At 37.0% G+C, this 22,803-nt stretch overlaps 1 protein-coding gene across 3 annotated transcripts in view; it reads right to left on the bottom strand.

Moving 5' to 3' along the window:
• HBS1L (HBS1 like translational GTPase) overlaps nt 1-22,803 on the bottom strand; it is an 86,847-nt gene that overhangs the window by 5,117 nt on the left and 58,927 nt on the right. For all 3 annotated transcript variants that reach the window (XM_047101645.1, XM_047101648.1, XM_047101647.1), the window contains 8 exons: nt 17,700-17,846; nt 15,380-15,454; nt 14,510-14,627; nt 14,045-14,113; nt 11,179-11,283; nt 7,558-7,648; nt 7,018-7,126; nt 206-306 (listed from right to left, as the gene is read on the bottom strand). In XM_047101645.1, coding sequence (XP_046957601.1) covers nt 206-306; nt 7,018-7,126; nt 7,558-7,648; nt 11,179-11,283; nt 14,045-14,113; nt 14,510-14,627; nt 15,380-15,454; nt 17,700-17,846 — 815 coding nt within the window. The remainder of the gene's footprint in view (nt 1-205; nt 307-7,017; nt 7,127-7,557; nt 7,649-11,178; nt 11,284-14,044; nt 14,114-14,509; nt 14,628-15,379; nt 15,455-17,699; nt 17,847-22,803) is intronic.

The following is a 22,803-nucleotide window of genomic DNA, read 5'->3' as shown; positions in this document are numbered from 1 at the left end:
AGACAGAGACAGAGCTTGAGCAGGGGAGGGGCAGAGACAGAGGGAGACACAGAATCCAAAGGAGGCTCCAGGCTCTGAGCTGTCAGCACAGAGCTCAAGTCAGGGCTTGAACCCACGGACAGTGAGATCATGACCTGAGCCAAAGCCAGACGCCCAACCGCCCGAGCCACCCAGGCACCCCTTTGCTAAATTTTAAAATACTCACTTTGGCTTCTTCTTTGTGACTTCACCCGTGCTTTTGTTTAAGACGCTAATCAATCGTTTAATAACGGCAGGCTCACTGACAGTCTGATAGTGTAACAGCACCTGAAACAAAAAATGGTCCTGTCAAAGCACTCTTTACCGTGCACCCGCGGCTGTTTATCCTGGTGTCACATTCCATCATATGAATGCACTCGGCACTCCTGCCGGAAGCTTTCGGGGTCTCCAGCTGCTTCCTAAGTCCTACCATTCCGATCAGGGTGTTCCTTCACTTACTAAGGGATAAAGGTCACAGGGGCCAGTTCGAGTCTCTCCTCCACTAACTTAACGAACCTTAGTAGATCAGACAACCTTCCTTACAGGGTCGTGATGAGAACTGAACAAGATCAGAGACAGTGCCTGGTATAGATGTTCATCAAATGCAAACTGTTCCATCACAAAAATGAGGGAAGGGGGATCATGTGATATCCAGCAGTAGTTAATGTATTCATTGTTGGATAATGAGAATAAAATATTATATAGGACTTTATTAGACAGTCTTTGAACTCAGGCCTGACTCTACACTTTCCAAGTGTGTGATCTGGGGCAAGTCCTTTTAAAGCCCTTTATCCCCAACATCTCCAGCCTCAGGTTCCTTATCAATGAGAAAAATCAGATGTTATTTTGAAGTGGTGAATATTCAGTTAATTGATGATCTTAAATTTTAGCTATTGTTCGTGTTTTATATGTAAGGAAGTTTAATATCAAAAAGGTTAAGCAACTTAATGTAGCCATGGTGATATGTTTCAGAGGTGAATTTTAATTTTTTTTTTAATGTATGTTTATTTTTGAGAGAGACACAGACAGAATGCGAGTGGGTTAGGGGCAGAGACAGAGGGAGACACAGAAGCAGAAGCAGGCTCCAGGCTCCGAGCTGTCAGCACAGAGCCCGACACGGGGCTCGAACTCACGAGCTGTGAGATCATGACCTGAGCCAAAGTTGGACGCTCAACCGACTGGGCCACCCAGGCGCCCCTCAGAGGTGAATTTTATATGCTGGGATCAACTAGAGTAAGAGTTACACTGGCTATCCTCATTCAAATAACTAGCACTAAATGTGCAATATGTCTATAGTTGGGTATAGTGGGAAGACCAAATACTCAGCAAGTGGCAAAGCTGGCAAGGTTTAAGTGGTCTGACCATTTTATGCTGTTTGCTTGAAAAAACACTGACACTTCTACTATGGAACTTCTTCGCTGGGACGGCACATTCAGAAAAGAGAAATACAAGGGGGACTTGTGGATGCACAATCCTGGACTCTGTAACTTTCTAAAAACCCAAGTCTTTCAACCAGCACTTTGTTTATTCTGTCTACTTCTCTCCCCAGGACAATGCTGTCCTCAGTCCAGGACAATCCTCTCTCATCTGAATTAAAGTGCAGGCTCCTTCCTGGTCTCTCTGCCACCACTCTTGTCCCTCCCTTAGCCAGTCTTCTTAAATCTACCAGACTGATCTTCTAAAAGATAAACTTAACGACACACCCTTGCTTTTTAAAACCATGGAAACTTTAACTCCCCTACTAGGCACAAGGCCCTTCTCAACGTGACCCTCACTTCTCCAGCCTCGTCTCTCTCCATCGCCTCTTCCATTCTCCATTCCAGGCATACAGAGCTTCCACTCCCTACATGTACCACGCCCTTTGTAAGCTTTAGGCTTTTGCACACGTGATGCCTCTGGCTAGAACACAGCTTCCACCTGTGCAGCCTCACTGGGCTAACTCCCACTCATGCTACTCCAACCCTCTTAGCGTGAAGCGTCCCCTCCTGCAAGAAGCCTGACCTCTAGTCTGAGCTAGACACCTTCCTCTGGGTCCCCTAATCTCACGACATAACCTCTCACTTTTGTTGTAGCTGCTGTTTTAAGTGTCTGTCATCCCATGTAAATATAAACTCTGTGAGACAAGGAACTATGTATACCAGTACCAGACATTTAACCAGCACTCAGTAAGTATTTATGAAATAAATGTAAGAATGAAGGAATAAGAACACCTACAACACATGGAAGAAGAAATCAGTCATGTGGTTTTGTTTGTTTTTTTAAAAGGCACAACCGAACCTCCATTATTCTACAAAGGCAAATTAGTTTTTGTTTTGTTTTGTTTTTTATCAATGGCATGTGACCATTATAAACTGGAAACATTCCAGAAAAATTTAATGACCAACTCTTACCAGGGGAAAAAACCTTCCACAACACATGGTAAAGTTACATTTGTGTATCCAACACGGTCAGGGGTCAAAAGGCACCAATGTGTAACGTAAATGTAGTTCTACAAATCTAAGAAACATTTCTTTTGCAACAAACAGGTAAATAAGCAGAAAGCCCCTTACTTGGCTCAGGTGTGACTAAGAAATCAATACCAGTCTCCATCCAAGGCTCGCCAAATTTGAAAGAACAGAAGCACACGAACCTACTTAAGTTTCTTCTAACTTGTGTGAGCTGTGTGTGGGTTCCACCCAATGAGGTAGATGAATGGATCGTAGCAGTTTGGGGTACACTGTGTGTGTGTGTGTGTGTGTGTGTGTGTGTGTGTGTTTTATGTCCACAGTATCTTACAGGTAGTAGCTCAGGAAAACAAAACAAAAACAAAAACAAAAAAAAACCTTGTGGAACACGAGTGAAAAAATCTACATGCCAAGTAAGTGGAAAGTAATTGTATATTATATTAACATTTAGTTCATATTACATATAACTCAAGTCATCTATAATTCAAACCAGTATGCAGCATAACGTAAAAGGAAAAGGATCTCAAAGTGAAAAGTACTGACTATGAGTCCTGGCTTAATCACTCATTATTCGGACAGTCACCACACCCGAGTCTCCAATTCCTCACCTGTAAGTGCAGACAACACTAACACAAGTCTACGATCTTATCTGCAATTCAAAAATCCAAAAGACTGAAAACCTAAGTTGTTCCTGATTCTGCTATAACCCACTTAAGTAGCAAAAGAGGACTTGAAGTAAGGCAATTTACAGTCCTTATTTATTCTACTTAGCATTAACAAGCTGTGATGCAGAATTACTAGTATGTTTGATTACAGGGTGTTGCCCCATCATCTGTTAGGGGTTTTACATAACATGCATGCATCATATCACCTTTCTATAATCTGAATATTTCCGAACTCTGAAACACACTAGCTTGAAGAGTTTCAGATAAGGGTTGGGACTCTACTTCATGTGGGGTTGTGAAAATAAAATTATGTAGTGTTTTATAAAACTGTAATGAGCTACATAATCTGTTAGGTGGTAAAGTAAGTCAAATTATCATTTTCCTTACACTTCCAAGTGACCTATATTTTAAAACTATCAAGGCATATATGGTCCATTAGTTTACAACAAGAAAGCTAAGACCACTCAATAGGGAAAGGACAGTCCTTACAACAAATGGTGCTGGGAAAACTGGGTAATCCACATGCAGAAGAACGAAGATGAAGCCTTACTTTACCCATGTACAAAAATTAATTCAAAATGGATCAAAGACCCAAACAAAAGAATGAAAACTATGAAACTCATAGAAGAAAACAGAGAGGGAAGTTTCCTTGATGTTGAATCTGGCAATGATTTCTTATATATGACACCAGAAGTATCGGCAACAAAAGATAAATGGGACCTCATCAAAATTAAAAACTGTTGGGGGCGCCTGGGTGGCGCAGTCGGTTAAGCGTCCGACTTCGGCCAGGTCACGATCTCACGGTCCGTGAGTTCGAGCCCCGCGTCAGGCTCTGGGCTGATGGCTCGGAGCCTGGAGCCTGTTTCCGATTCTGTGTCTCCCTCTCTCTCTGCCCCTCCCCTGTTCATGCTCTGTCTCTCTCTGTCCCAAAAATAAATAAACGTTGAAAAAAAAAAAATTTAAAAAAAAAAAATTAAAAACTGTTGTACATCAAACAGCATTATTAAGAGATTAAAATGACAGCCCACAGAATGGAAGACAGTATCTGCAAATCACATATCTAACAAGGGATTAATATCCAAAATACATAAAGTACTGAAAAGATACTCAACATCACTAACCATTATTAGGGGAAATGCAAATCAAAACCACAATGAAATACCACTCACTTCACAACCATTAGTTTGCCTATCAGTTAAAAGCATCCTACTCTTGATTTTTGGCTCAGGTCATGATCTCATGGTTTGTGAGTTCGAGGCTTTGCGCAGACGGCACACAGAGCCTGTTTGGATTCTCTCTCTCAAAATAAAGAAGCTTAAAAAAATCACCCACACCGCCCCCCGCCCCTTACACACACACACTACCAAGTGTTGGTGAGGAAGTGGAGAAAAGAGACCACTTGCACACTGCTAGAAAGAGCATAAAATGGTGCGGCTACTATGAAAAATAGTCTGGCGGTTCTTCAAAAAGTTAAACACAGAATTACCACATGATCCAGCAATTCCACTCTTAGGTACGCACTCAAAAAGACTGAAGAAAAAAAAAAAGGGGGGGGGGTCAAACATACTTGTATGCCAATGTTCAAGGAAGCATTATTCGCAATCGCCAAAAGATGGAAACAACCCCAAGGTCCATCAACGGATGAACAGATAAACGATACATGGCATACACATACTATTCAACCTTAAAAAGAAATGAAATTCTGACATGTGCTACAATACTGATGAACTGTGAAAACATTATGCTAAATGAAGTAAGTCAGACACAAAAGGACAAAACCGTATGATTCCACTTATGAGGGACGTAGGATAGGCAAATTCATAAAGAAAGAAAGTAGAATAGCGGTTGCCAAGGGAAAAAGGGAAGGAGTAACAGGGAGTTTTTGCTTAGAGGATACAGAGGTTCAGTAGGGGGTGAGGAAAAAGTTGCGGTGATGGATGGTGTTGTGTTGACGGTCGCACAAAAACGTGAGTGTACTAAATGCCACTGAACTGTACACTTAAAAACAATTGAAATGGTAAATTTTATCTTACAAAATATTTTACAGTAAAAAAGCATAAGTTTAGTTAAAGTCTAACCCATTCTTCTATTTTTCTTCTTAAATAGAGTTTACCATACAAACTAAGAGACACAAATACTTCATGTAGTGTTAAGAAATGAGTCCCCAAATAGCAAAATTTTAATTGCTTGGGAAGCCTTTTCTAGGTTTAAAAACAAAACAAATAAACCAACAAACAAAAACTGAAGGTTCCTTCCCACAAGGGGCAGATTAAATGACAAAACACGACTGTTTTATTCTGAAACAAATTTCATCCTCGTATTCGTGAATCAATATACGCGGTGTAATTTCATAAAGGAACACGGACAAACTTTCAATTCATACTTATTTTTAAAAAACTACAGTAGACAGGAAGACAGTATTACTATTCAAAGTAACTACTGACCTCTTGACCTCTCTACCTCTCCAATGGCAAAAATTATTGCTGCATGAGTAAAAACACGCCGTAACCAACCTCTCCAGTTTCTCCCCACTGGACATACTGCTTTCTAAGAACGAGTGCCGTTCATTCACAGCAATTAAGCTACAGTTTCTTGCCTGTTAAAGAAGAATTCTGAATATTTAAAAATTAAATATTTTCAACTAGAACAACTATTTTGGAGAAACAATTTTAGTCTTTTTTTAGCATTTGGGAGAAATGGTATATGATTAAAACTAAAATTCTCGAACAGTATCTTGTATTTTTTATATGACCAAATTTACACAGAAATAATTACAAAGAGTTATAATCAAAGTGCATGGTTATTTCAAAGGTGTGTAAGTATAAAATGAATTTAAATAAGCTAAATAAATTTATTCCCAACCTCTAAAACATGATCACTAACTAAACTGAGCTTAAAGGTCAATTACTACTACTGTCTTATTTTTATTTCAAAGATGCATTAAATGCTGAAAATGATCTGTTTATATTTTCAAAGGCAAGCCATTTAATTCCACTAAATATTTTATTGTCGTGCAAATCTGTACTATATGAGCTGACCAAGAAAGAAAAAAAAAGTCTAATAAGAAAAACTTCATCTGTTAAGTGGCAAAAGCAAAGTATCAAACTCTAAACACAGGATGGCCCCAAACATCTGAAAAAAAATTACACATAAAAGAAGAAACCCATGCAATTCACAGGCAGTGTATCTTCTGGCCAAGTAATATTAGAGTATAAAAACTCCTCTCCTTCCCATTAAATGTGCATGTTCAGATGATGCTGGTAAATGATAACCTACAAACAAACCTCACAGCCTGCAGGGTCTAAATGTGTTGCTTTGGCCCAATTAAAGTTAACCCTGTGTCAAGCATCCCCAGAACGTATTCATAAATACCAATGGGTGGACAACATGCACACATAAAAATACACTAAATGTAAAGTGTAGACATATTTATGTAGTATGCAATTACAGAGTATTCTTATCTTTTATGTGTGTGTTTTCCAAAGTTTTCTGTAATAATGTATTACTTTTATAATCAGAAACACTATAAATAAGCATATTAAAGCCAGAACAGAAAGACATAATCTAAGATTAGTCAGGTAGCCTCTAGAACACAGTAAAAAACATCAACCATTTTCCCTAAATGAATTTTACTATTATCCGTACTTTGTATCCTATTGATTACAAAATTTCTTTTTAATGCCTCACTGAAAAAATCGTCAGACTCAAGGACCAAAATGAAAAAATACAAATGACTTTCAAAGTCTAATTTCATGTTTTTCTGGATTAGGGCAGTAAGAGGTTAGTTGAAAATAACTATAATAGCATTCTCGCTTGTAAAGTAAGTTACACTTTTTAAGATGAAGTTACTTTGAATTTATAAAAACAATAACAAACATTTTGAAACTTACAGGAAATCCTTTAGTGATAGGAATTTCAATATTAAAGATGAGGATCCGAGCTCTGAAACGAGTGCAAGCTTTAATGGGTTCTTTGGGGCCACAGAATATGCAGCCAACACTGTAACAGAAAAAAAAGAGACGGGGTGGGGGGGAGGGGGGAGAGAAGGTACTTGAAGAACAAATAAATACACATCAAATAGGAGTATCTCTAAAACCATTTACAAATAAAACAATCAAGTAAATTGGGGACTTTTCTAAATACTCCCTTCTGGGTTAAGGCAAAGCTTATACCATTATTAACCTTCCACCATTTTCATACGTTACAGCTTTCACTCAAAGAACGTGTTGAGTACACGTGCTGACATGTATTAATTTCAGTTTTAAGCAGATTTTGCTCATCATTTTTACATTTCTACAAGTGCCTATTTTTGGCCAAATGAAATTCGAAATTAATACTCATTCTTTCAGTTCAGTAGGTGAGTTGCAAGATCTATGTTTTGAGGTCCTACATCCAAAATAAGGGTCGCTTAAACTCATTTTCTCACTCACTTGATCTTGATGATATCCATGCCAACCAGCGTAAGACTAACATGATCACCTGCCGCCGCCCAATCAACAGGTTCATCATGCAGAGTGATTCCTGGAAATGAGTAAGAACCAAAGCATACAGTGAAACACCTCAATATCAAACCATAACAACCAAGAGAGCTTGGCTGATTTATGCCTCATCAGTCACTACTCATCATTTTCAATATGAATAGATTGAGAATGAGAAGTGTAACTGTGAGCGTTGAGGAAAACACACTTCCTCTAGACTTGACTCTTCTAGAACACCACCCTAAACATAAAGTGACTTGTATTTGTCCAAAAAAGGCTGATTTCTGCTTATTTAATCAAGGCTTTAAAACTCATTTATACAACTCATTTTATAACTCATTTATACAACTATTAAACATGCCCCCGTTCAAATAGTTCTCTTATATTAATAGATGCGGGCATAATAATGCAGTTCAAATCACTTAATAACATAAAATATGGGACTAGGGGAGGTGTCCAGTAACCCTTAGGGCATCAGTGCTCAGTCAGATGGTACTCTTGACAGGCCCCTTCACCATTCCTGGCTCAAAAGAAATGCTTCCCAGAAAGAGAGAGAGATCCACAATGTTAACTGGTTATAAGAAAAGTGTAAGGAAATTTAATTTAAAACTGATCCCAGGTGTTGCTATACACCTTTATTACCTAGGGATAATCCTGGAGAACAATTACAAAGGGCATTACTCCACTACCTTATTCAAAAGCTATGAAAAGGTATCTCATATTTTCTGATTCTATGGGGCAAATTAATGGGCTAATAGTAAGTTCCATTCCACTAGAACTTGAACCTTTTGATGAAGACAGTGCATAGGCCAACCACTGTGAAATAGTTCTTGATGGACATGTTTTTAGTAAATGATAACTCACCCATATCTTTCTCAAAATACTATTTTTTCCCATGTAGCATACACTTAAGAAACTCTTAACTTTCTTTTAGACTTTTTATGATTTCAAAGAGAACTTTAAAAGCTCTGAGACAACCTAGAGTTTTATTTGAAATTTTATGTATGTATATACCTGCATTAGTCTAGGAGGAGCCATAACTTTTATCAAGGCATCAAAGAGGTTCTTGACTCCAAAAACTTAACAATTATAATATTAAGGAATGTTTGTTAAATTTTCAACTACTTTAGTTTTTAAATGTAAACTTATTAAAAAAATTTTTTTAAAAAGGTGGGGGGGCACCTGGGTGGCTCAGTCGGTCAAGTGTCCGACTTCAGCTCAGGTCATGGTATCACGGTCCGTGAGTTCGAGCCCCGCACCGGGCTCTGTGCTGACAGCTCAGAGCCTGGAGCCTGCTTCGGATTCTGTGTCTCCCTCTCTCTCTGACCCTCCCCCGTTCATGCTCTGTCTCTGTCTCAAAAATAAACAAACATTAAAAAAAAAAGTTTTTTTAAATGTAAACTTAAAGTGATCATATCTGATTTTTGTTACGAAATGTGGAACTGAAGGCAGGAGCTGGCCACTTACAACAGAGATTGCCTTTAGTTTAGGATTTTGAAGAGCTCTCATACTAGAATTTTAATTAGCAATATAAAATTTTGTAGAGGCAATCTATAATCTGATTTTCTCCCTCCAAATATGTTACACTGTCCTATATATGATACTCATCTTCTTAAGGATCTTCTTCATGAGACAGACATCACACAAAGTAGTACTTTTTTAACACTCCAAAAACTCGATGCGTTAATAAAATGAAAACACAATTTAGAATTTCCATTTCTTGGTAGCAGATTTAGTCACTTCTCTCTTTTTAGGAGATGTTACTGGTTAGTGATAGAATTGTTGAGATAGAAGGGTGCACTGAACAATTAAGTAAATCAAGCAAAAGCAACGGAGTTAGAAATTGAGGACTGAGGGGCGCCTGGGTGGTTCAGTCAGTTAAGCACCTGACGTCAGCTCAGGTCATGATTCCCACAGTTCCTGAGTTTGAGCCCTGCATCAAACTCCGTGCTGACAGCTCAGAGCCTGGAGCCTGCTCTGGATTCTGTGTCTCCTACTCTCTCTGGCCCTCCCTTGCTCACACTCTGTCTCTCTCTCAAAAATAAATAAAAATTCCAAAAAAAAAAAAAAGAAAAGAAATTGAGGACTGACAACCTCCAAGTTGGGTTACAAGAGTAGCCATCAAGGAGTAGGGTATGATCTCAGGTACTTCTTATACAGCTTTCCTTTAAGATTAAAGATAAGGGATTAGAGTTTTTCTGGTGGGGAAGGGACAGGAAGAAGAGAGGGAAAGAATGTGGAACTTACAGATGTAAATTATGATTCTGGAGGTCACAAAAGAGCCAGTCTGTAAGGTCCATGATAATTTTAGGACCATGGTTTTAGTTTTAATTCATGTCTATTGATTATTTTAAAACTTCCTATCTCAAAAAAGCTCATTAACCTACAAAGAAATTAGTATTTCAAAAGTGTTGTTGCTCTTGATCACTTTAAAAAACAGTAAGAGATCTGAACTTACAAATAATAGATCAATGGAAAATGATTCTTTTTAAAAAAGCGTGCATTACTTGTCATCTAAATAGAATTTTCATGATCCCTAAACCAGCAGAAAGAAAAAAGCAAAATGGAAATAACTTTGGCTTTCATTCCCCTATTCATCTTTAAATTTGTTCTAAATTGTTACCTAAACAGATATTCATTAATTTCTTAGACTCTAAGAAATCTGCTTTTGAAGTAAGCAAATTAATTGTTAAAAATGTACATTCAAATTTATCATCCAGTCAGGTACAACTCTGGATATAAACTATAATAAGAGTAATAGAGAAAAGTACTGAAATTTAACAACTTTTAACATTCTCAGTATACTGTAATTTAAAATTGTTATAAATTGTTACTTTGAAGTATAAATCAGAATGTCAGGTCTATGTTGAAGTTGGAGGCTTAGCTGGAAACTAGATTAAGGTAAGTACAGAATTATAAACTTTTAAGCAGAATTCAGAACAACAAGTACACTTGTAAGGTCAAAAGATTAGAAAATAGAAACAGTTATTGGTCAGTGTGAAAGGTCATATATTACATGTGGGAAAGCAGTAATTCTGGCACGTTAGCTCAATTTCTCTTTTTAACATTAGGATTCTCTGCATTTGCATCTTATTTTCTTAGGTCTTTCTGCAAAAAACAATTTTTTTTTTTTTGGTATAAGCATGATTAAACTGTTAACTGATAGTAATTCTGAAATACAAATTTCAAAACAACTAGTTACTGACTGTTTAGTGCCAGGATGGGGTTAAATTTAATTTCTGCTGCTGAATACTATTTTCAATGTATCTGTCAGGTGTCTATACATCTGGTTAGATCCTAACCAGGCTTTTAGAATCAGTGTAAGGAAAAAAAAAAAAAAAAGAAATGCTACCACAGTTAGAATGTTCTGTGTACATTTATACACACATAGTCACAACAGAAAAAATCGTTTAATGTTTTCACATTTTTATCTTCAACAGTTAGTATCATTTTGACAGTCAGTTACAATTTCACTAAGAGGTTATTTACTTAGGAGTTAATAACTAAACTACTTTTAAAAATCTGCTGTCTCAACTTAAAGGTTTTCAGCAAAAGAATCTTGCAGAGGAATACCTTTTGCAGTACAAGTTTCATTAGGAGGCATTGCTAGTAGTCGGTCACCGGTCTGGATATAGCCAGCTTCAATTTTACCAGTTACACAAAATCCAGATCCTTGATCTGCAAAATACACCCAAATCTTACAACTCATGTAGCCACGTTATCTAATGATTCAAGCTGTTAGCTACGTTTTGTTCCCTAGTAGGTTATATAAAACTAGTAGTTCAATGAACATTTAGCAATGATCATTTCAGAATTTGTAACATTATCTACTAAATAGGACATACCACATTCTACTCTGTATCTTCTTACAAATAAAAATATTCATGTTACAAAAAGGGAGATTCATTCCTCTTTCAAATATTTAGTGAGTGTTTACTAGGTACCAAGCCATGTGCTAGCCTCTAGGAATAAAGAGATGAAAATATAAGTCCCTACCTGTAAAGGGGTTTTACTCTAGGAAGAGAAAGACAAAAACAATACACTGTCCAGAGACAAGTATAACTTAGGATGTACAATGAAAACAGAAAGAGGTACACCGAAGAATTCATGATGAGGGGGAATGACTGCACGTTAGCCGGGCACTCGGAGAAAGAACAAGAGTTTATAAGGTACTTGTGTATATGGGGAGGGAAAGAAGGAAAACACCAATGACCCAGGACACTATATAAGCAAAGGCGGAGTCATAACCGAATGTGAGATGTACGAAGACCTGTGTGTCACTTATAAGGAATGTTTATGGCACCACATGAGGCAACAGGGGGAGGCAAAGAGCAAACAATAAAGGGACCTCATAAATCATACTCAGGGCTTGAATTTCATCCTCAGTTAAGGAATAGGAAGCCGGTAAAGAAATGTGAACAGAGAAGTGGCATGATGGTATTTCGGTGTCAGAGAGGAGGGGAGACTGACTGCAGACTGGAAGCAAACTCAAGAATTTGGGAATAAGTTATGACAGATCGAAGGTGATGAGGTAGAAGAGGGATAAAGGCAAAAAGGGGAAGTCTAATTTGATGGTGCATCAAGTGTGAGATAGGAAATTAAGGAACAAGATCCATTTTAGCCTTGGTGAATCTGAAGTGCCTACCAGACATACAGGTGGAGACAATGCATTCCAGGGGGCACCAATCACATCAAATTCCATGAGAATGGGACCCTGGGAGCACACTCCCTGTGGAGATGTCCAGTAGCAGTTAGCACATGCGCATGTATCCAGAAAGTGAGAACAGGTTTGGGTTCGAGATACTGACTTGGGAAGCATCAAGACACAGGAGGTAGATGAGTCATGGATGTCTGTCTGAAAACAGCACGTCAAGTAAGAAAAAGACTGAGGCAGAACATCAGTTAGGAGTCAGAAAAAGAGGAGCCCACAGAGAAGATACAGAGAGGTCTGAGAAATGGACAGGACAGTAGGAGAAAGTGGGTCACAGAAACCAAGGGAGAAAAGTTTCAAGGCGGATATGGCTACCAGCTTCAGAAGTAATGCCAAATTCAAGTAAGATGAAAGACAGAACTGAAAACTCTGTAGGGACTGTGGCAACCAAAGGGTCATTTGGTAACCTCAGCGGGAACATGCTAAGGGGGAATAGTGTAGGCAGAAGCCAGGAAGCAGCCTGAGAAGAGAGAGAGAATAGCAGGTAAAAAGGTAGAGTTAGCAAACACTGTTATTCAAAACATTATTTTTGTATTCTGTATGTTAAAGAAATAACAGGCATTTTAAAAAGCATTACCGGTATTTCTTCTGCTACTAGAATGTGGAAAGCTAGTAATAATAATGATTCATTTCAATTTCACTGAATGATTTTTTGGGAAGCACCTTCATTTATTAAACAATTATTAAGCATGTATACGTGGGAGGCACTAGTCTGCACTGAGCTAGGTCCTGCAGATAAAGATACAGAAGAGACAGTACTGGCCCTTAAGGACTCCACAATCTAAGTTCAATAAAAAGCACAGAAACAATTATACTACTGACTGAACAATACACTGACAGAAGATACTGAGAACACAGAAGGACACCTTAGGGTACATGATGGGTGAGCCCATCAGTTACCAAATTATTGCTGCTCAGTTCGAAATCCATTCTGCACTGCCTATTCCATGATAATGGCGATTTGGGAGACCACTGACATCTTTACTGTATTGATTATTCCAACAATTACGTTATACCCTTCCATTTATTAATATCTTTTATTTCATTTCTATTTTATAGTTTTCGAAATAGGGTTTTGTACACATTAAACTGGATGTACTCTTGGGTATTTATTTAATACAACACGTTCTCCAACATGGCCTTCTAAGTTTGCCCTTCCTTGCATCCTCTTCCTCAGCCCTCTGGTACCATATAGAGTTTCCTTACATCTTATAATCACTCTTTTATCATATTAATAATTCTTTACCTCAAACTTCTCTTTTCAGCTATGGATGGTATCTTTCTCCTGATTGGACCCAGACTCTGCTACAGATAGGTACGAAATGGGCAAGAAAAGAGAAAGACATAGTGGTAACAAAGATTCTGTATTGGTTAAGAAATAGTGAACAATCCATTTTGGTTGAAGGATACAGAAACTAAAAAGATCTATTGAGAGGGAAAAAAAAAAACATGAGGCTAGAAAGATAAAGGGCAAGAGATTTCACACCTGGAAGAAGAGTATGAGCTGAGGAAACGATGTAAGCTGAAGTAAACTGAAGATTTTTCTGGGGAGGGGCATTAAATAAGTAGAACTATGCACTTCAAGATTTATTGGGCCTTGATCCTTACGCTGGCATAAAGAAGGGGGAATATGAAGACAATGCAATGATTTCGTCTAAGAAAAGAGGTCAGGGGAAAAATGGAAAAGCAGGGACCGTACTAAAGAAGAACCAGGGAGGCAGCGCTTACCTTTGAAAACATCAGATACACATAATCTAAAAGGCTTATCCACAGATCTCTGAGGCGGCTTGAAGGAATCTGGAAAAAAATGGTAAAAACCAAGGTTTAATTTAAAAGTAATTCTTGACTCAGGTCCAGTCGGCCCATTGTCATCCCATGTCTCCTAGAAAATAATTTTCTTTTATACTTACTAATAGCAAATTGACTCTCATTCATCTAGTATTTTGTGGTTTATGAAATGTTTTTATATACGTTATCTCATTTAATGTCAACAACCATCTATTGGTTAGGTAGGCACGAACCTCAGTAATTAAATAAGGGAAATGGAGTACTAGTTGAAATACTGCAGAGGATTTCAAAACTACTACTCTAGCTCTTCTGACTATAAAACCTATGCTTTTTCACACACATCACTTGTCTCCCATCCAGAACTCTAAATGACAACATCAAGCTTATAATGTACTAAATTCTTACCAATTTGTTCTAATAAACATAGTCCTTTATACCATTTTGTGAGTTCACTTGATTGAGATCTTGTGATTAGATTTTCACCACTGAGACCACTTGTAGGGATGAAAGCTACATCACTCTCCTATTAAAAAAGATTGAATATATGAAACTTAATACAACACTGTTTTCAAAAGGTAAAAGACCCACCATTACCATGCTGCACCAAGTTTGTAAAAGCAACAACATACTTTTTAAAAAGTAATAGAGGGGCACCTGAGTGGCTCGGTCACTTAAATGTCCTTTGGCTCAAATGATTTTGGCTCAGGTCTTATCTCACAGTTTGTGGGACCAAGCCCCGCGATGGGCTCTGTGCTGACAGTGCACAGCCTGCTTGGGATTCTTTCTCCCCCTCTCTCTCTCTACCCCTCCCCTGCCTGCACTGGCTCTTTCTCACTCAAACATTTAGTAATAGAAATCACAGAACTACAGCCTTGAAGTTATCTGATCCAACAGTTTTCAACTTTTTTGATTTTTGTAAGAAACTTACAAATTTGTTCAAAACACTCAAGCACTTTTGTTGGGCAACAGACGCTTTGCTAGAGAAATTCCTCTCTACTAGTTTCCACTGCAGTGGAAGTGTGGTTTCCACTCCTCTGGTACCTCCCTAAACCTATCCACCTAATTTAATAGCTGGAGAAAAGTCTTTTACTTATGTTAAATCCAAGCCAAGTTATAAAATATGTGCAATTTTCTAAGGTAAAGTAATCCTAAGAATGTAAGATATACAAAAGACCAGGCAGAAATAAAAACAAACAGAATTAAACATACTTAATAAGACAAGAACAATCAGTAAGATGAGACTTAAGGTACCAAATATATTTAAATTTATCTTACCTTAAAACCTGCTTGTTTAAGAAAGTGCCCAAGTTTTCCAGTAATCTCTTGAAACCTTTCTTGTTGCCAATTAACCTGACAAAGATTCAATTTTTAAAACTATGCTTCAGATTATGCTATAAATAAAATTTAAATTTCTGCCACAAAATATTAAAAAATCAAGACTAAAAAATAAAAATATAAAATCTATTAAATATGAAATCTATTAAAATTTAAACTTGGAATATCAGATCTTACTATTAATATGATCTAAAAATAATTTTCCCTACAACAGAAAACCTAGAAAGAAACTGCAAGACATATAGAATTTTTTGTATATAGCTATAAGTGATTTCAAATTTGGGGAGACAGAGTGAAGGATTTATTAAGTTATGCTCAGACCAACTGCTGATGTAAAATAAAATTACTGATGCACCCCCACCGCAAGCCAAATAGACTAAAAATGTATGTTATATGAACTCTATCTAACAATATGCATGCTGTAGTATTTAGAGGTAAGTGTAACAACGTGTGTAACTTACTTGGAAATTCTTGTCAAAATAAGATGAATTAATAGGTGGACACAGGGGTAGATAAGACAAAGATGAGATCAGTAAGTAGGACAATCTTAAGTAGTGGGTAGAGTATGGTATTTGTTGTAAAAATCTCTCCACTATTTTTTTCCTAATCTTTACATTTGAAAATTTTCATACTAAAACACTGGGAAAAATAAAAAGTATGTGTAATAATAATACTGTAAAAGAACCATGTAGAAAAGTGTAAGTATCTGATCCCAAGGTAAGAAAATACTTAAGCATAAAGAATAAAAAAAATATGCTTATAAACTTGACTATATGTCAAAAACAAACCATAAATAAGTTGAAAAGTAAAATAACTGGGAAAAATACCTAAGACAAGATAAAGGATTAATATCTTTAATAAGTAAATTATACTTAAAAACCAGTAAGAAAAAAATGTTTCAAAAATAAGCAAATTATATAAATAATTCCCAAAATAAAACCATAAATGGTTAATAAATATACAAAGTATATTTAAATATTATTAACATTCACTAAAGAGTAGGTTAAAAAACAAAAAACATGTTTGGCAGTGCCTGGGTGGCTCAGTTGGTTAAGCGTCTGACTTCAGCTCAGCTCATGATCTCAAGGTTTGTGGGTTCGAACTCCATGTCAGGCTCTGTGCTGACAGCTCAGAGCCTGGAGGCTGCTTCTGATTCTCTTTCTCCTTCTCTCTCTGCCTGTCCCCTGCTTGTGCTCTCTCAGTCTCTCAAAAACATTAAAAAAAAAAAAAGCATTAAAATAAATTTAGGGCGCCCTGGGTGGCTCAGTCAGTTGAGCGTCTGACTTCAGCTCAGGTCATGATCTTGCGGTCCATGAGTTCGGGCCCCGCGTCAGGCTCTGTGCTGACAGCTCAGGGCCTGGAGCCTGCTTAGGATTCTATGTCTCCCTATCTGTCTGCTCCTCCCCTGCTCATACTGTCTCTCTCTCAAAAATAAATAAAGATTAAATAAATAAACAAACAAACAAACAAACAAATAAATAAATAAATAAATATGTTTGGCATATCAAACTAGAAAATAATCATTTAATAACAGCAGTGTTGATAAGAGTTTGGGAAAATGACTACACCATATGTGCCAAGAGTAAATACCAGAAGATTTCTTGAAGGCATTTTGATCATACATAGCAAGTCTTAAAAATGCATATGTCCTTAGGCCCAAACATTTTCATAAAATAAACAATTTCTAAATACACTACACTACACACACACACACACGGAAATATTCAAAAGTCGGGGATTATATGGATAAGTTACAGTATTTTTTTAAAATAGACTAAAGCTATAAAAACAAGCTCTTTATACAAAAATTAATTACTTAGAAACATGCACAAGAACATTATCAATTTTTTTAAAAAGGAGCTAATAAAAATAACACGATGTTACGAAAAAAAATATTTTCATCTATAAAAATAAACTGGATGGATGCACAAAACGAAAAGTTAAAAGATTTTGGGGAAAAAAAGAGAGTTGGAAATATGGGTTATTTTGGGTTTCTTTACACTAAATTCATTGTGTATTATTTTAACCAAAAACAATTTTAAAAATTTAACTTTTTAAAATTATCTCCGAAAATGAGAAGACATCTTCTTGCTTAAAAATCACTAGTATTTCATTTATTTAATACCAGGATCGTGCATTTTTTTTTTAACTATGGTAACCAAACTAGTAAGATGTACACTAGCCACATCCGAGGTCATCGATACGGCAGAAGAACATTTTAGTTAACATCTACAATGAATTCTCAGTCGCCTTCAAATACCTGATCCATCTTATTGACTGCAACCGCAAGCTGAGTTACTCCAAGAGAACGAACCAAGAGGCCATGTTCTCGTGTCTGTCCCCCGGTCTCAAATCCAGCTTCAAACTCTCCCCTGCTGGCGTCTACAACTAAAATGGCTACATCCGCCTAAGAAAAAAGAAATAATCAAAATTAGAAATAATGTCACAGCATTTTAATTCAAAGGACAAATTAGTCAATTAGTTGTGGTCAGATTTTATTTATTTTTTTTAATTGTGGTCAGATTTTAATGGCAGACTCTAACCTGACACCAAACCCTAAAGCAAATCAAACGGAAGAATTACATAGATGGATTAAAACTTAAATATTAAAAAAACTAGCATGTGGCCAAAAATAATGATACAAAGAATTTAAAAATTCCCATATTTGATTATATAACAATTAAAATATCTAGACAAAGGAGGAAAAACATAAGCACAATTAAAACGTAAGTAAACTGAGGGGCGCCTGGGTGGCTCAGTCAGTTAAGCCTCCAACTTCGGCTCAGGTCATGATCTCACGATTTGTGAGTTCAAGCCCCTCATCGGGCTCTATGATGACAGCTTGGAGCCTGGAGTCTGCTTCGGATTCTGTGTCTCTCTGCCCCTCCCTCACTTGTGCTCTGTCTCTATCTGCCTCTCAAAAATAAAATAAATGTAAAAAAAAAATAATAAAATAAGTAAACAGGGATAGGTATTGGTAAAAATTATAATCTTAATATGAAACCTTTACTAAAATAGGAAAAAAAAAAGACATAGCTCTGCAGAGAACTAGATAAAGAATACAAGCAATTTGCTAAAGAAGAAATATAAATGGCCAAGAAACATTAAAAAATTCAAATTCAGGGGCGCCTGGGTGGCTCAGTCAGTTGAGTGTCCGACTTCGGCTCAGGTCATGATCTCAGGGTCTGTGAGTTCAAGCCCTGCGTCGGGCTCTGTGCTGAGCTCAGAGCCTGGAGCCTGCTTCAGGTTCTGTGTCTCCCTCTCTCTCTGCCCCTCCCCTGTTTGCTGGCTCGCTCACTCTCTCTCTCTCTCAAAAATAAATAAATATTTAAAAAATAATTTTTAATTCAGATTCACTATAAACAAACAAACAAAGGGCATTTAAAAATACATCAATATATTCTTTCCTTCCCTATTTCTAGAAATCACATTAGGCCAGATTTATAAGACAGAACGATTTACTGTAGGCCAGGGTGCAATGAGACAGGCATTCCTATGCAGTGCCTGTGTAAGGGTGCAAACGATCTGGAGGGCATTTTCACACTAAGTATCAAGAGCCTTAAAATTATATATATCTTGCTTCCTGCCAATTCCACTTGTAGGAATTTATCCTAGAGAAGTAATTATGAATCTACACAAAGATATTTATCAGAGTACTATTTATCATGATGAAAAACTGAATAAACGCATTACCAAAAATAGCATATTCACCCTCTACGGCCAAGAAAAAGAACCTTGACTTAGCACAGTTTCCTAACCTTTCTGGAGCATTCTGGGAATCAGGTGAAAGACATTTTTTCCTCTCATAATGCCATTTACACACAAAAAAAGAAGGGAAAAAGCTAACCTCAGCCTTAGCTCCTTTTCCTCTAGCTTTAAATTAACACTAGTTTTACAGGTTCCCACTATTCTTTTGTGTTGATGCTTCTTTCTGTGTCTCCACTTGCATCACGTGGATGCAGTCTCTGAAAATTTGCAGGAAAGTCTGTGCAATCATAGGTGTTCCTCCATATTCATTATCATCAATTATTTCTGTCAATGCATTGTTGGGACATTCTTCAAAGGAACACTCTTTCATTTTTTCCCCTTTGCAGGCTTACCTGTTCTAACAGAGATCTGGTCTTCTCTAATCCAGGATAGACTGACTAACTCTGACAGTACCCCCTGAGCTACCTCAGACAGGTACTTGATAAGCACTCTCTCGAGGTCCTCTTACACTCCATCCACATGAAACGCTCTGGCCTTTGGGTCAGAACAGAGTCCACAATAGCATTTCTCTTTGTTGTTTCCTCAATGACACTTTGTTTATGCTACCCAGTTTTTAAAGAATTTCACATGAACTGCCATATAATCCTCACAATGAGAAATAAAATGGTCATAAAGTAAGTAAAAAATATATCAGATACTTTGCTCTGAGCAGAACTTCATAATTAAATTAGAAGTATCATCCACATACTTTGGTGGGGGCAATTTACACTATGATTTCTATTCTTTTTCCTTTTATTCCTACCCAACTACTTCTGCCCTTCTTCTCCTCTTAAGTGCAGCATTCATTTCCAATCCTTCATGACTTAAAATACGGACCCATAATTTCTTCAATGAGGTCCAGTTCTTTGAACAAGGATTCTTGTTTAAGAGCACAAACCAGAGCAATTCATGTCAAAACCAGCTCTCTCACTCATCTGTACTCACTAACAGGTCTCCCACCTCAGGCAAACATTGTCTAATCTTGTCAAGGGTCAATTTACTTGTATGTAAGTGTTGAATCACGATATTGCACACCTGAAAATAATTTTACACTGTCTGTTAACTAACTGGAATTTAGATAAAAACTTTAAAAAAAAAATCTACTCACTTCACAGAAACACTGAAGGGTAATATATAAAGCACCCAGGCCTGACCTTCCAAATCCTAGGCTCAGTAACTGTAAATCTCTTTCTAATCAGGTTTTGCCACCAACCGTCAAGTTTTATTTGTTTTCTTACGTTAAAATTTGAAATTCATTGAATGAGCATGAAGATATCTAAGGCAGTAAGTATTCTTCCTAATTCACTCTATTATATATCTCCAAAAAATTGGGGGGCAATTTCTCTCTTCTTTCATGCAACAGCTTGTTTTGGGGAGCTCACATGCCCCTACATTTTCAAGGAAGCCCTTCCAGCACTAAAAAGAGATCTTCCCTCGTCACATATACTGCATATATTCTTCTTGTAGTACATTTGTGTTAGCCTTTTGTCTTTACAAAGTTTACCTTCCTACACTGTGATTTCCTTGAGGACAGGCAGCATACCCTGTATTTGTCTTTGTATCTCTAAAAGCCAACCCCAGTATTTTGCACACTAAGTTACCTAATATTTTGAGTCTATTTCTTCATTTGTCATATAACAGAATTCAATTAGATACTTTCTGAAGTCCTTTCCTATCCTAATTCCATTAAGAGCTTGGAATAAATGATCATTGTGATTATTCTGGATTCTAAGATTCTAGGATTCAAAGACACTTTACTGTAACCACTTGTTTTGATATTTGCCTTTCCCATTAAACTATCAAAATGTGCTTTGCAGTTCATCATATCCCTATATTGCCTACCACAGTGCTTGGCACACAGTAGGCATTTAGTAAGTATGCACTGAAAGAAACACACACACACACACACACACACACAATGAAACAAAAAGAAAAATATATTGTATCCTTTAGTAAAGAGAAAAATATATTGTATTCTTTGGTCATGATCTACACTACTTTAAAACAGGGATGGGGTTAACTGGCTGACTCTTGTTGGCACAGCATACAACTCTTGGTCCCAAGGTTGTGGGTTTGAGCACCACGGTGGGTACAGAGATTACTTAAAAATAAAATCTTTAAGGGATGCCTGGGTGGCTCAGTTGGTTAAGCATCTGACTGGCTCAGGTCATGATCTCGCAGTTCGTGAGTTCAAGCCCTGCATCAGGCTCTGTGCTGACAGCTCAGAGCCTAGAGCCTGCTTCGGATTCCGTGTTTCTCTCTCTCTCTCTGCCCCTCCCCTACTTGCGTTCTGTCTCTCACTCTCAAAAATAAACAAACATTAAAAAATTAAATCTTTAAAAATAATAATAAAATAGGGAGGATGTGTACTTTTATTGTAAGGATTAAACTAAATGCATACAAAACACCTAATACAGTGTCTAGCCCATATTTGGTATTCAATCCAGAGTAATAATTATTTTTCAATCTTCATTATCTTGTTCAGTCCATAGACCTTAAATTAATATTCTGAAATTATATCTCAACTTTCTAAACCAGAGTATTTTCTCATTTATCTTCAAATATATTCAAATTTATTCCTATAAAATCCTTTTTAGGTTGACGAATGCTCATATTTATTTTTGGGACAGAGAGAGACAGAGCATGAACGGGGGAGGGGCAGAGAGAGAGGGAGACACAGAATCGGAAACAGGCTCCAGGCTCCGAGCCATCCGCCCAGAGCCTGACGTGGGGCTCGAACTCACGGACCACGAGATCGTGACCTGGCTGAAGTCGGACGCTTAACCGACTGCGCCACCCAGGCGCCCTGACGAATGCTCATATTAACATACCATTTAAATAGCTGTTAAGAACTCAGAAAATGGCCAAATGCTTACCAAGTGACAGGCAAACTTCTGAATTCTTCATATTTTCCAACAATCATCTATTATTAAAAAAAATTGATGTCCTCTATGTGCAGGGCTATTCCCAATGTTTTAATTATTTATTTAAAGATATTGCCTTTGATTTTTTTTCAGTATCCTTAAGAACCATGTAATTCTATAAATTGCAATGGTTGTTTAATCCTGTAAAGAAAGTAAATGGGTGCCTGGGTGGCTTAGTCTGTTAACAGTCTGACTTCGGCTCGGGTCATAATCTCATGGTTCATGAGTTCAAGCCTCTCATTGGGCTCTCTGCTGTCAGCACAGAGCCCACTTCAGATCCTCTGTCTCCCCGCTCGTTTTCTCTCTCTTTCAAAATAAATAAACTTAAAAAACAAAAAATAAATAAATAAACCACAGGGCAAAACTCCCAAGCTTCAGTACTTCTGCAAAAATCAGCTCTTTAAGAAGATATAGGCCTTGACTATAAATACAGTAAAAAGGCAGATACTCAAATATTCACTCCAACTTATTAATATGATATAAAGCTATAACTCATTAAGCACTTTATCATTATTTTTACTACAAGAAATCCACAGCTTTTATACATTTGCTTCTATATCATAATTAGAAAAGGTTTTATATAGTACCAATAAGATCATAAAAATACAGTATGTCTCTATTTTTTCAAATTTTTCCAAAAGTTAAAAATTTTTAATTTACAATATTTTTTGTTTGTTTGTTTTAATTTTAAGT

Source organism: Lynx rufus, unplaced genomic scaffold (genome assembly GCF_022079265.1).
Source record: "Lynx rufus isolate CCGP_SWC_20201006 ecotype Redwood Valley unplaced genomic scaffold, mLynRuf1.p SCAF_6, whole genome shotgun sequence".
NCBI classification, from domain to species: Eukaryota; Metazoa; Chordata; class Mammalia; order Carnivora; family Felidae; genus Lynx; species Lynx rufus.
Note: the sequence above shows the minus strand (reverse complement) of the source record. Positions and strands in the feature narration are given on the sequence as shown.